This window comes from Hemiscyllium ocellatum, chromosome 11 (assembly GCF_020745735.1).
Source record: "Hemiscyllium ocellatum isolate sHemOce1 chromosome 11, sHemOce1.pat.X.cur, whole genome shotgun sequence".
Taxonomy (NCBI): domain Eukaryota; kingdom Metazoa; phylum Chordata; class Chondrichthyes; order Orectolobiformes; family Hemiscylliidae; genus Hemiscyllium; species Hemiscyllium ocellatum.
Genome location: NC_083411.1, coordinates 48,509,805 through 48,523,175, shown reverse-complemented (window position 1 = coordinate 48,523,175; position 13,371 = coordinate 48,509,805). Strand labels below are relative to the sequence as shown.

At 41.5% G+C, this 13,371-nt stretch overlaps 1 protein-coding gene across 1 annotated transcript in view; it reads right to left on the bottom strand.

The window, feature by feature from the left end:
• The window catches only part of LOC132820333 (sodium- and chloride-dependent neutral and basic amino acid transporter B(0+)-like), a 46,888-nt gene that overhangs the window by 16,152 nt on the left and 17,365 nt on the right, over positions 1-13,371 (bottom strand). Inside the window, exons 8-9 of the mRNA XM_060832355.1 lie at positions 11,782-11,907; positions 8,149-8,267 (exon numbers count right to left, since the gene is read on the bottom strand). Of these exons, the coding sequence (XP_060688338.1) occupies positions 8,149-8,267; positions 11,782-11,907 (245 nt within the window). The remainder of the gene's footprint in view (positions 1-8,148; positions 8,268-11,781; positions 11,908-13,371) is intronic.

Here is a 13,371-nt window from a genome sequence, read left to right as displayed (position 1 = left end):
CGTATGACATAGAATTCAAAGCAAACTTTTGAAAGTTAGTGCTTCCAAAAGAACCTGTTGGACTATAACCTGGTGATATGTGATTTTCAACTTTGTACATCCTAATCGAACACTGGCACCTCCACATAATTTAATAAGGTTACCGCTGTTATGAATTGCTTTGAATATATTTGCGTCCTTCTTTCCATATTACAAGCAATACTGTATACAGACTCTCACATTATGGAACCATCAGTGCACTGTATAACTGAAGCTTAACAAGCATGCTATTAGCTTTCTTCCCTACCTGCTGTACCTGCATGCTTGCCTTCATTGACTGGTGTACAAGAACACCCAGACCTCTCTGTACTGCCCCTTTACCTAAATTAATTCCATTGAGGTAGTAATCTGCCTTCCTGTTCTTGCCACCAAAGTGGATAACCATACATTTATCCACATTAAACTGCATCTGCCATGCATCTGCCCACTCACCTAACTTGTCCAGGTCACCCTGTAATCTCCTAACATCCTCATCACATTTCACCCTGCCACCCAGCTTTGTATCATCAGCAAACTTGCTAATGTTATCGCTGATGCCATCTTCTATATCATTAACATATATTGTAAAAAGCTGCGGTCCCACACGGATCCTTGCGGTACCCCACTGGTCACTGCCTGCCATTCCGAAATGGAGCCGTTTATCACTACCTTTTGTTTCCTGTCAGCCAACCAATTTTCAATCCAATCTAGTACTTTGCTCCCAATACCATGCGCCCTAAGTTTACTCACTAACCTCCTATGTGGAACTTTATCAAAAGCTTTCTGAAAGTCCAGGTACATTACATCTACTGGATCTCCCTTATCCGTCTTCAGAGTTACATCCTCAAAAAACTCCAGAAGATTAGTCAAGCACAATTTCCCCTTCATAAATCCATACTGACTCTGTCCTATCCTGTTACTACTATCCAGATGTGCCGTAATCTCATCCTTTATAATAGACTCCAGCATCTTTCCCACCACTGAGGTCAGACTAACTGGTCTATAATTTCCTGCTTTCTCTCTCCCACCTTTCTTAAAAAGTGGTATAACATTAGCCAGTCTCCAATCCTCAGGTACCGATCTCGAATCTATCGAATTCTGGAAAATAATCACCAACGCATCCACGATTTCCCGAGCCACCTCCTTCAGTACCCTGGGATGTAGACCATCAGGCCCCAGGGACTTATCAACCTTCAGACCTAACAGTCTCTCCAACACCAAATCCTGGCAAATACAGATTCCCTTAAGTTCAGGTCCTTCGATCACTGCTACCTCAGGGTCTTCCCCAGTCTTGTGTCTTCCCCAGTGAACACAGATCTGAAGTACCCATTCAATTCTTCTGCCATTTCTTTGTTCCCTGTAATATATTCCCCTGTTTCTGTCTTCAAGGGCCCAATTTTAGTCCTAACCATTTTTTTGCCTTGCACATACTTGAAAAAGCTTTTACTATCCTCCTTTATATTATTGGCCAGTTTACCTTCGTATCTCATTTTGCCTCTGCGTATTTCCTTCTTAGTAATCCTCTGTTGTTCTTTAAAAGCTTCCCAGTCCTCTGTTTTCCCACTTATCTTTGCTATGTTATACTTTTTCTCTTTTAACTTTATATGTTTCTTAACTTCCCTCGTTAGCCACGGCCACCCATGCCTCCTCCTGAGATCTTTCTTCCTTTTAGGAATGAACTGATCCTGCAACTTCTGCATTATACACAGAAATATCTGCCATTGTTCCACCACGGTCATCCCTGCTAAGGTATTGCACCATTGAACTTTGGCCAGCTCTTCCCTCATAGTTCCATAGTTCCCTTTATTCAACAGAAGTACTGTCACTTCTGACTGTACCCTCTCCCTCTCAAACTGCAGATTGAAACTTAATGTATTATGGTCACTACTTCCCAATGGCTCCTTCACTTCGAGGTCTCTGACCAATTCTGGTTAATTACACAATACTAGATCCAGAATTGCCTTCTCCCTGGTCGGCTCCAGCACCAACCGCTCTAAGAATCCATCTCTGAAGCACTCCATAAAGTCTCTTTCTTGAGGTCCAATGCCATCCTGATTCTCCCAGTCTACCTGCATGTTAACATTCCCCATAACAACTGTAGTAACATCTTTACCACAGGTCAATTTCAGCTCCTGATTCAACTTACATCCGACATCCAGACTACTGTTTGGGGGCCTGTAGATGACTCCCAAGAGGGTCATTTTACCCTTAGTATTTCGCAGCTCTATCCACACTGACTCTACATTCCCTGACTCTAGGTCCTCCCGCGCAAGGGACTGAATATCGTCCCTTTCCAACAAGGCCACTCCACCCCCTCTGGCGTCAGTCTGTCCTTACGATAGCACGTGTAGCCTTGAATATTCATTTCCCAGGCCCTGTCCACTTGAAGCCACGTCTCAGTTATCCCCACAATATCGTATCTGCCAATTTCCAAAAGAGCCTCAAGCTCATCCATCTTATTTCTAATGCTTCGTGCGTTCATATACAGCATTTTTAATTTGTTACTGCTCTCACCCTTCCCATCAACCCCTATTCCACTCAACCTTACAGCATGATCCCTTGTTGAATTTTCTGCCTCATTGATACAGTTGTCTTTCTTGACTTCTCTTGTTCTAACTTTTCCTTCAACTTCCTTTTTGTACATCCAGTTTGTCCCCTCCCCCCCGCTACTTAGTTTAAATGTAGCGGTGTTGCAGTAGAAAACCTGCCTGCCAGAATGCTGATCCCTAACCTGTTAAAGTGCAAACCGTCTCTCTTGTAGAATTTATGTTTGCAACAAAATGTACCCCAGTGATTCAAGAACTTAAATCCTTGCTTCCTGCACCAGTTCCCCAACCACACATTCAAGTCCATTATCTCCTTGTTTCTGGCCTCACCAGCCCGAGGAACTGGAAGCAAACCAGAGATAACCACCTTGGACGTCCTGCTTTTCAGCCTTCTTCCTCGTTCTCCAAAGTCCCGCTGTAGTATGTGCCTCCTCTTCTTCCCGACATCATTTGTGCCGACATGTACCACCACCTCTGGCTCTTCACCCTCGTCCTTGAGGATTTCCTGCACTCTGTCCGCGATGTCTTTCACCCTGGCACCAGGAAGACAACACACCATCTTTAAATCCCGTCTGCTGCCACAAAAACCCCGGTCAGTTCCTCTCACGATGGAGTCCCCTATTACCACGGCTCTATGCGATGTCCGACTCTTCCGCTCTGCCTCTGCGCCAACTTTTGATTGACAGACCTGGCCGCCTCACGGACTGGCAGTGTCATCAGTCTCCACTGTTTCCAACAGCTTCAACTTGTTCCTTGACAGGTACTTCTCCCGGGGTCTCTTGCACCTGTCTCCTCTCTGCCTTCCTCATCGTCTGCTCTCTTCTGCTCTCTTCTGGCATGATTGGTGTAATAACCTCGCTGAAGGTCTTGTCCAAAAAGATCTCATTCCCTCGGATGAGCCTAAGGTCCTCGAGTTCTTTCATCAGTGCTGCAATATGCTCGGTCAATAGTTGAATGTGCACACACTTTCCGCACATGTACGAGTCAGACACACCAGAGTCGTTGACCTCCCACATCAAGCACATAGCGCACTGAACCAGCTGGGCAGTCATGTCTTCACCCTCTTCAACTGTGGCGTAGTCACTTCACTCAACCTCCTTTTCAAAGACCCCTGAGCTGAAGCCTCACTCTTCGATTAAAAACTTCCTTAGACCCTTGTTTTGTAGCAAGCCTGTGGACTCTTAATTTAGGTTCTTAACACACCCACTCTAATAGCAAATCACTTACCTTCCCGACCGACTTTGCGCTCCGCCTGAACTCCTGCCCAGCTCCCGCCGCTCTCTGCTGCGAAAAGAGAGAGTTGACGTTTTGAGCACAAGCTCTTCATTTCTGATTAAGGGCTTAAGCTCAAAACATCGACTCTACTGCTCCTCAGATGCTGTCTGACCAGTCGTGCTTTTCCAGCGCCACACTTTTTGACTCTAATCTCCAGCATCTGAAGTCCTCACTTTCTCATGTCGGCCCGACCAAGTAATAATTGAAGTTTCCTTCCATAAAGGACATTAGTGAACCAAAGGGGTGTTTCTAACAATCAACAATGGATTCATTTGAATTCATTAGACTCTTAATTCCAGAGTCTATTGAATTCAAATTATACCATCTGCCGTGGCAGGATTCAAACCTGGATTCCCAAAACATTCCCTGGATCTCTGGATTAACAGTCTACCGATAATACCAGTAGGCCATTGTCTCCCCTAAGGCTAGGCTAAGCTAAGCATGTTTGCAGACAGTGAGGGAGAAAATTCTGATGCCGATGATCATGACATGATGCTGAGTTGCAGCATCTAACATCAAGGCAACTGAGTTACCAGTCAAGAGCAACTGAAAATAACACACTTCTCTTCAAATCGGTATACAATCACCAGGTCAGAATGAGTTGTCAAACCTCCAAAACGATTTATTGATGGTTGGATTATCAATCTTCTTAATTCACATTTTTATTGTTTGTTGGTAACCTCAGTCAATGCAGAAGTTGAACCTGTGTTGTTGGTGCCCCTCTCCCCAGCCCCCCCCCCCCCCCCCCCCCACCCCCCCCCCCCCCCACCCCCCCCCCCCAACGTTGTAACTCAGCCATCCAGGAGAAAGTGAGGATTACAGATACTGGAAATCAGAGTCAAAACGTGTGGTGCTGGAATCATCTTCCTGTTAAAGAGCTTGTGGTCGAAACATCAACTCTCCTGTTCCTCAGATGCTGCCTGACCGGCTGTGCTTTTCCAGCATCACTCTCTTTAAAACCAACCATTCAGCCAACTGAGCCAAAAGAAAACAGTGTGGTGGTGGTGGATAAGCAGGAATATCATAGGGGATAGTGGAGGAGCTGATCATCACAGGAGGAGACTGAAGAGAAACAGAAGGAACATCGGTGAAAAGGGAGAAGGCTAGGAGAGGTGGGGAGGGTATATAATGTAGAGGAGGAGGGTAGAGTGTGAACAAATCAAAGGAAACATTAACGGCCGCATCTTTCTCTTAACTGGCTCATACAGAGGGCTAGCAGAGAATGTGCACTATAATGGGAAGGGTTCAAGATCTCTTCCTGCACAACGCAATTATACCCAACAGAAACAGAAATTGAAGAATATGATTGCACAAGGCCTCATTTGAAGGCTTGGCAATGAAGGGAAGCTTTTGCTACAGATTAAAAGTGAATGAACAATTCCGTGTCTCAAACATAATTTCTCTCAGAGAGAAGCACTTGGGTGCACCAACAGTGACAATGGTGGTGGAGCTGGTGGGAAGCAGAGAGTATTCCACATACAGCCATGCAGGAGCATTCACAGGTACATGTGTCTGGAAGTTAAGGGCATAGGGATCAGGCTGTTCTGCCACCTGCGGAATTCTAAAAGCAAAGGAATGTGGATGCTGGAAATCTGAAACAAGAACAAAATTTGCCAGAGAAACTCAGCAGGTCAGACAGCTTCTGTGGAGAGAAAGCAGAGTCAACATTTCAGGACCAGTGATCCTTCTTTAGAGCTCATTGTTGCTACGAAAAGATGGAATATACACTGAAGACATGGATTGGGAGAACGGAGTGAACAACAGGTGGAGATGGAGCCCACACAAAGAGAGAACACTTGTTGGGCAGACAAAGGAATGGATACTGTTGAGCCTGGGCGAAAGAAAAGTTGCTTATGGGGACCATTAGTGAGTGAAAATGGGTTAGCTGCGATGAAAGGAGCCCAAGGTCATCTGGAAACTCTGGTCAGCATCCCATTTCCATTTGGGGTCCCTGCAGTTGTCAGGACTCGATATCAAGTTCAATATTTTTCGGGCCTGAGCACCTTCATCCATGTCATCCCTCCCACTGGGCCTGACCTTGTCAAAACAGTGTTGGGGCATACATAATGGTAAATTCATTGCTTTTGGATCCAATATTCTATCATAATAACAATCTAACTGTTTGAACATAGGACAGAAAACATTTCTTCTGGTATGCACTATCACAAATTTCCATATGTACCAGTTTAGTAAATGATTCATTGTAGGAGCAAAACATTGAAAATGATTTGACATAAACCACTGAAAAGTGCACCGTCAAGACTACAACAATGTCTCATAAAAGTTCAGGGACATAACTTTGATATTTGTTACAATCTGGGCTACTTCAGACACAATGAGAGGTGTACCAACGCCAAATTAGACAATGGCTGTTTGGCTGCACTTACAAAAAAATTACATAGGAAAACATCATCAATATCATTCCAGATGAATATTGGTCAACAGTAAGAAAAAAGACAATGAATGATTCACAACTGAGGGCATTTTGGAAAGTTATTATCAAAGTCCGGCCTGATGGGATACAAAACGTGTCAGATGTGCTCCAAGGGATTTAGCCAGACAAGGATGAGCCAGGGACCCTCAAGAGGCATGCTTTTCAAACATAAACAGATGCTTGTAGCTGAAGCTCTTTAGTAAACTCTATTGCCTCATTATACCAGGGGCATATGGGCATAGGGTGAAAAAGGCCCCTGTACAGCTCACTGTGTATTGCTCAGTTCACAACAGAAAAATCGAGAAGACTGTGAGGGTGTATCAGGCATGTCAAAGTCAGCCACCACATCAACAGAAAAAAAATTTCTCTACCCTCACAAGATTCCAATATATCTTTGGTTGAAGCTTGTAACAGATTTACTTACCATCCACGGTGACAATTTTCACCAAGTCACTGAGTAATATTCCAATTTTCCAACCACCAGACATTGGAAGGATTGCTCAACTACACCCATGGTAATCACCATAAGTATAAAGTGCATTGTGTACCTGGAGAAAATATCTGAAATTGGATCATACTGCACTGATAAATATTTTATGGACCTAGGATGCCTTGGATGTGTACTACATGGGGTCTAAATCATGTGACAGCCTCACCACATTATCCCAGACCCAATATTTTTGCTGAATGAAATGGTTCATACTATTCAGCCATTCGTCATGAAATGAGCAACTGGACACCATCTCCATATTGCCATGTCACACTTCATAACAATACGTCTAGGTATGGGCTTTCTATTACCAGCAACAATCACATTAAAAAGCAAGTCAGGACACATTTGCCAAGTCATGAACAGTCCAATTTCCTGTAAATATGGGATAAACATCTTGAACATTCAGGCAGAATAAAAACAGCACTCATTTGACATCTGGGTGTGGAATTATCTAGTTTGTGAGAGTGGTAAAAGGTTTGAATCATACATCCCATCCAGGGAACATGGTCACCCACAGAAGTACTCAGAAAGTGCAGTGAGCCTTAAACCCAAGGAGTCACAATATCTAATGGAACAATGAGAAAGAGGAATAGAAAATAATTTGGGGAATTGTACAACATTCTAACATTGAGCATTCTGACTGTGCACAGAACGCCACCAGAGGTAAACTCAGGGAATGAAAATGTTGAACGCAACCATGAAAATAATCTCCTCTTTAACAAAAGGAAAGTCACCAAAATATCAGTGAGCCAAGAACAGTCAGTTGATAAATCTAGATCACAGGACAGAAAGAAGATCATGAGATCTGGAAGGATTATTAAATTATTGATTCATTATACAACCACTTAAAGTCTTAAACAGTTCAATTCTTAAACTCCTAAGCACAGTGACCTATTTTTGGAGTGATAGTTCTCACAACCAGTCTGAGATATATTTATTTTCATTCATGTATGTTATAGGAATATAGTAATATCATTTTAAGAAGAACATGCTGATGAGCATATAACCTTGATATAATACATGTCACTGACAGCTATAGACTTGTTCAGTGTACAGTACATATTGCGAAGGGAGAGCAGCTATGCTTCCCTGTAACAACTAACCGCGATAACGAATGTGTCTGCTGAGCAATTTTATGACATAATAAACTGAACCGTGGTCCTGTTTCCCAGTCCTATTGTAAGAGTGGATTATCTGAGAATAAACTCAGAATCACAGCAAGATATCAATATGACATGATCACTGCACAACATTAAACAACTGCAAAAAGAAAGGACCAGAACACTAATGCCTTCTTTATTTTTTCATCCTGAGAATTTGATCACCTTTTACAGTTACTGAGTACATGTGAAAACAGCTGATATCACTGAAATACAACCTACCTGTGTCACACATAGAAGGCCAAGCAGATAAAATAACGAACAAACACCAGCTGTCAGAAGAACTCGCTTTGATTGGACCAATGTAGGGAACTGGTCTTGCAGGGCTGTCATAACTGTTTCTAATGGAAGAAAATGTCAAATGAAGACATTAATTAATAACTTGCACAATGACAGGACAAAACACCACTGGACACACCAAAGCCCTGGAGTAAAAGGTTTCTGCATCCATTTTCTGGCTCTGAGATATGTATTTTTCCCCCAGTTGTATTTTTCCTGTTGCTCTGATGCAGAGGAAAACTGCATCATCGTTATCCTCAAATATCACGTAGGGTGTTTCAACATGAGTGAGTTTCAACATGAGTGAGTTTCAACATGAGTGAATAAGTTTGCTGACCATCCTGCTCCCTGTAAGGCAGGTAAATAAAAATCCCCATCTCTTGAACAGCAAGATTTGTCTCAACGAAAAGATAAATTCTAGGCATGAGAGCAAAGAAAAGATATAGAACATTAACATCTGAGATTGAAAATCACCACAATAGCTATTGGGCAGAGGAACATAGAAATTAGGAGCGAGTGGACAATTCAGCCCTTCAAACCCACTCTACCATTTGTCACATTCATGGCTGTTCTTATTGTGGTCGCAATTCCTGCCTGTTTCCCACAGCCCTTTGTCCCATTTTTCATCAAAACATATCTATTTCTTTCTTGAATTTGTTGATTGATTCTGCCTCTTCTGCACTCTGGGACAGTGAGATCCACAGATTCACAACCCTGTCAGAGAAATAGTTTCTCCTCACCCCAGTTTTGAACCTACTTCCTCTCAGGCTATATCTATGACCTCTTGTTCAAGACTGTCCGACAAGGAGGAATATCTGTTCCACATCTACCTTATCAATCCCCTTGAGCATTTTATGTGTGTCAATCAGATCATCCCTCATTCTTCTGATCTCCAGCGAGTACAAGTCCAACGTATTCAATTGTTCCTCATATGACAGCCTTTTCATCCCTTGAATCAACCTGGAGAACCTCCTCGGAACTGCTTTTAAAGCCACCACATCCTTCCTCAAGTAAAGAAACCAGAACTGGATACAATACTCCAAGTATGGTCTCAACATCATCTCATACAATTGTGACAACATTACTTTTATAAACCAGTTCTTTTGCAATAAATGCCAAGATTCCACTTGCCTTTCTTATTAGATGCAGCCCCTACATCCCCACTTTCTGTGATTCATACACAAGGACACCCAGATCCCTCTACACTGAGGCACTTTGAATCTGCTTCTGATTTAATTAATAATTTGCTCTTTCATTATTCTTGCCAAAATATGTAACCTCGCACCTATCCACGTTAAATTCCATCTGCCAGATTCTAGTTCATTCTCTAGCTGTGAATTTTGTTTTGTTACATTCTGTCCCTCCTGGCAGCTCATTGATATAGATTGTCAACAATTGATGTCAGAGGATTGAACCCTGTGCTACCCCAATAGTTACAGTTCGCCAGAAGGACCCATTTATCCCACCCCTCTGCTTTCTGTCAGTCAACTAATCCTCTATCCGAACCAATACTCTACCCCAAACACCCTCCGGTCTAACCTTTTGTATCAGTCTTAATGCAGCACCTTATCAATGTCTTCTAGAGGTCTAGATATAACACATCCACTGTGTCCCCATTATCCAACTTGATAGTTACATCCTCAAAAATTCCAACAATTTTGTCAAGTTCAACTTGTCCTGTATGAAACCATGCTGCCACTGGGGAATTGAGCTTTGTTGTTCCAAGTGGTCAGTTCTCTCCCTTATTATTGACTCCAGCAACTTCCTCATGACTGAGGTCAAACTAATTGATCTACAATTTTCCATGATTTGCCTATTTCTTTTTTCAAATACAGGCTTCACATTAAAGTGTTTCCAAATCACTGGCACCTTTCCAGAATTGAGGAAATTTTGGAATGTAGTAACTAATATATCCACTATCTCTGCTGCCTTAGGGTGCAGGCCATCAGGTCCTGGGGACTAATCTGCCTTTAATCCCATCAGTTTACTTAATACCTTTTCCCTAGTAATTTCACCGAGTTCCTCTATAGTAACTGCAGATTTTGGGAAGAAATTATAATCTTCCACTGCAAAAAGACACAAAATACTGGTTTAGTGCCTCTGCCATTTCTGAGTTTCCCATAATTACCTCACCATTTCCATCCTTTAAAGGGCCACCATTTACTTTCACTACTCTCTTCCTTTTTATATACTTATAGAAGCTTTTGGTGTCAGAGCTTATGGTTTTTGCTAGTTTCCTTTTATTGATCTCCTGATTCTCCAGAGTGTCTCAAACATTTGCAGTATGATATGCCCTAGTTTTTGTCTTTATGTTATCCTCGACCTCCTTGTTAAGCCATGGATTATCTTTTACCTTTCTATAATTCCTTTTCCTCTCAGGAATATACTTTAATTGACAGGTATTTAGTAACTCATTGAGCATTTGCCACCATTTTTCAAATGTCCTGCTCCTTTAATATTTTTCCTCAGTCCCCCAGGGCCAACTGCTTTCTCAGGCCTGTATAATGACTTTTGGCCAACATTAAAACTCCTGTATACGACTCTGTCTTCACTCTTGCCATCTGAATTTGAAACTATAGAAGGTTGTGATCACGCCTTCCAAGATGATCCTTAACTACATGATCATTTACCAATCCTTCCTCATTACACAATACCAAATGTGAAGTAGCCAGTTGATTCCATGACACGTTGCCATAAGAAAGAATCCCTCAGACACTCTATGAATCTTCCTTCAATACTACCCTTGCCAAGTTGATGAATCCAATCAATATCTATGTACAAATCACCCATAATTTCTGTTGTGGCTGGCTCATAAGCCCTCATTACTGCCTCATTTATACTAAGCCCTACTTTGGAAGTACTGTTTGAGAATCTGTAAATTATTCCTACCAAGGGGTTTCTTCCCTTGCATTTTATTTCCACTCAGATTGATTCAACATCTTGGTTCGTAGTGCCAATATCTTTTCTTAATGCACCTTGATATCTCCTTTAACCAATAAAACAGCTCCACCTCCTATTCCTACTTGCCTATCCCTTTGGAATACTCATTACCCTAGGACATTTCACTCCCAGTACTGATCTTCCTGCAACCACATTTCAATAATCTTCACCAGGTGGTGTGACTGGTCTCTATTTGTGTTGTCAGGTCATCAACTTAACTCTGAATGCTGCATGCTTTTGCTAATAAGTTCTACTGGTTTGTCTTTCTCTTTTAATATTTGCTCATACACTCTCCATTCTTACTTACTAATAACACTGAACCTCATCTCTCTCATTTACTCCAACTCACATTTTGATCTTCTATGATGCCTTCCCTCACCATCGCTGTTAGTGCAAATTGTATTGTGAAATCATTTGGATGCCAATGCAACTTTTCCCCAATTTTTATTTTGATGCAGGTGCTAATCATTTAAGACAAATAGCTGCATTCTTCTTTCAGACAATGAGGGAACAATTGCTACAAAGAAATGTTATGCGTTTGTCCACTAACATCACCAACAGCACTTTTTTGCCCAACACTGTCATAATTTCTTCAAAAGAAATGATTTTTTTTAAGTGATGCAATGCCATTTTTACCTAAACCTGCAAACTGTGTGTCAACTCCCAGAGTGAGCAGCATGAAGAAAAATGAAACAGACCATAATGGTGCCCACGGTAACTGTGCAAGGGCCTCTGGGTAGGCAATGAAGACCAAACCGAAACCTGAACAGTGAATAGAATTGAAATGACACAATGAATGTTGCTATTAACTTGTTGTTGACATTCATTTCATTTAATTTATTACAGTTGCCAATATTAGCCAACATTTGCAAAACTATTCATGTCACCAAAGTTGTGCGGATATGTGTTTACAATAAAAAACATTAGTTATTATATATTTGTAATATTAATCACTTTCAATTCAGAAATTATAATATTTAGAAGCAGTGAACACTGAGTTCAGAGTGACATTTGCAATCTAAGCAAAAAAAGAATTTCTCTAATATATTGGTGAAACTGGCATTTTAAAACAGGGAATAATGTTGGAGAGTAGGGAATGGGGAGAAATAATTGAATGGATAATTTAGAGTGTTTCTTAAATGGTTGGGGATTGTAAAGTGTAGTTGTACAAAGAGACCTCAGTCTCCTTGGTGCTAAGTCACTGAGGGTTAACATGTGTGTGCAGCATGCCAATAGGAAGCCTCATGGAATGTCATCCTTTATTGCAAGAGGATTTGAGTACAGGGATAGTGAAGTCTTGTTTCAGTTGTATAGCAGCTTGGTTAGGCCACACCTGGAAACTGTGCACAGTTTGGTCATTTTTTCTCAGGAAAGATGTCATTGCATAGAGGGAGTGCAAGACTTGCTCCTGGAATGGTAGAACTGTCCGATGAAGAAAGATTGGGAAAATGGGCCTTTCTCTCGAGAGTTTCGTAGAATGAGAGGCAATTGCATTGAAACTTACAACGTAGTTAAAGAGAACAACAGAGTAGCTGCAGGTAAGATATTTCCTCTGTCTGCAGAATCTAAAACCAGCGGCCATAATTTAAAACTAAGGGGGATGCCACTGAGGGCCAAGCTGACAAGAAATTAGTTTATTCAGAGTGTTGTGAAACATTGGAATTGTCCAGCACAGAGGGCTGTGGAGGTCAAGATTTGAGTAGATTTAAGATTGAGATTATTATATTTCTGATTCTCAGTGGTGTACAAGGTCAGGGAATGGAATGAGTAAAAAACATTGAAATGTTTGATCCTTCATTATTACATGGAGTAGTGAGGCAAACTACTCAGACTGAGTGGCCTACCCCTGTTCCTATGTTCCTGCCTCGGTTCAGGCTGTCAAACCACTCAGTGCTCAGACTATTGGAGTAATCAGAATGTGTGAACTGTGTTTTATTGTAACTTTACCTGGTCATTAATTACTTATCACAGCATCATCAACCGATACAAGTGGCTTAGCACAGAACATTTCCATGTTTCTTGCTCTTCATATTAAACATTTTTTAAAATGTACCACTGTCAAATTGAATATTTGAGCACATAATATGATCAGTAACTAATCGTCAATAAATAAAAACTGTCTCTGATTCACCTAAAAGCACAATATTATGGAATTCATTCAAAATTTTCTTCTTAAATATAAAATGTGGCTCATATGAAATGTAATTCTAAGGTAAATAGCAAATC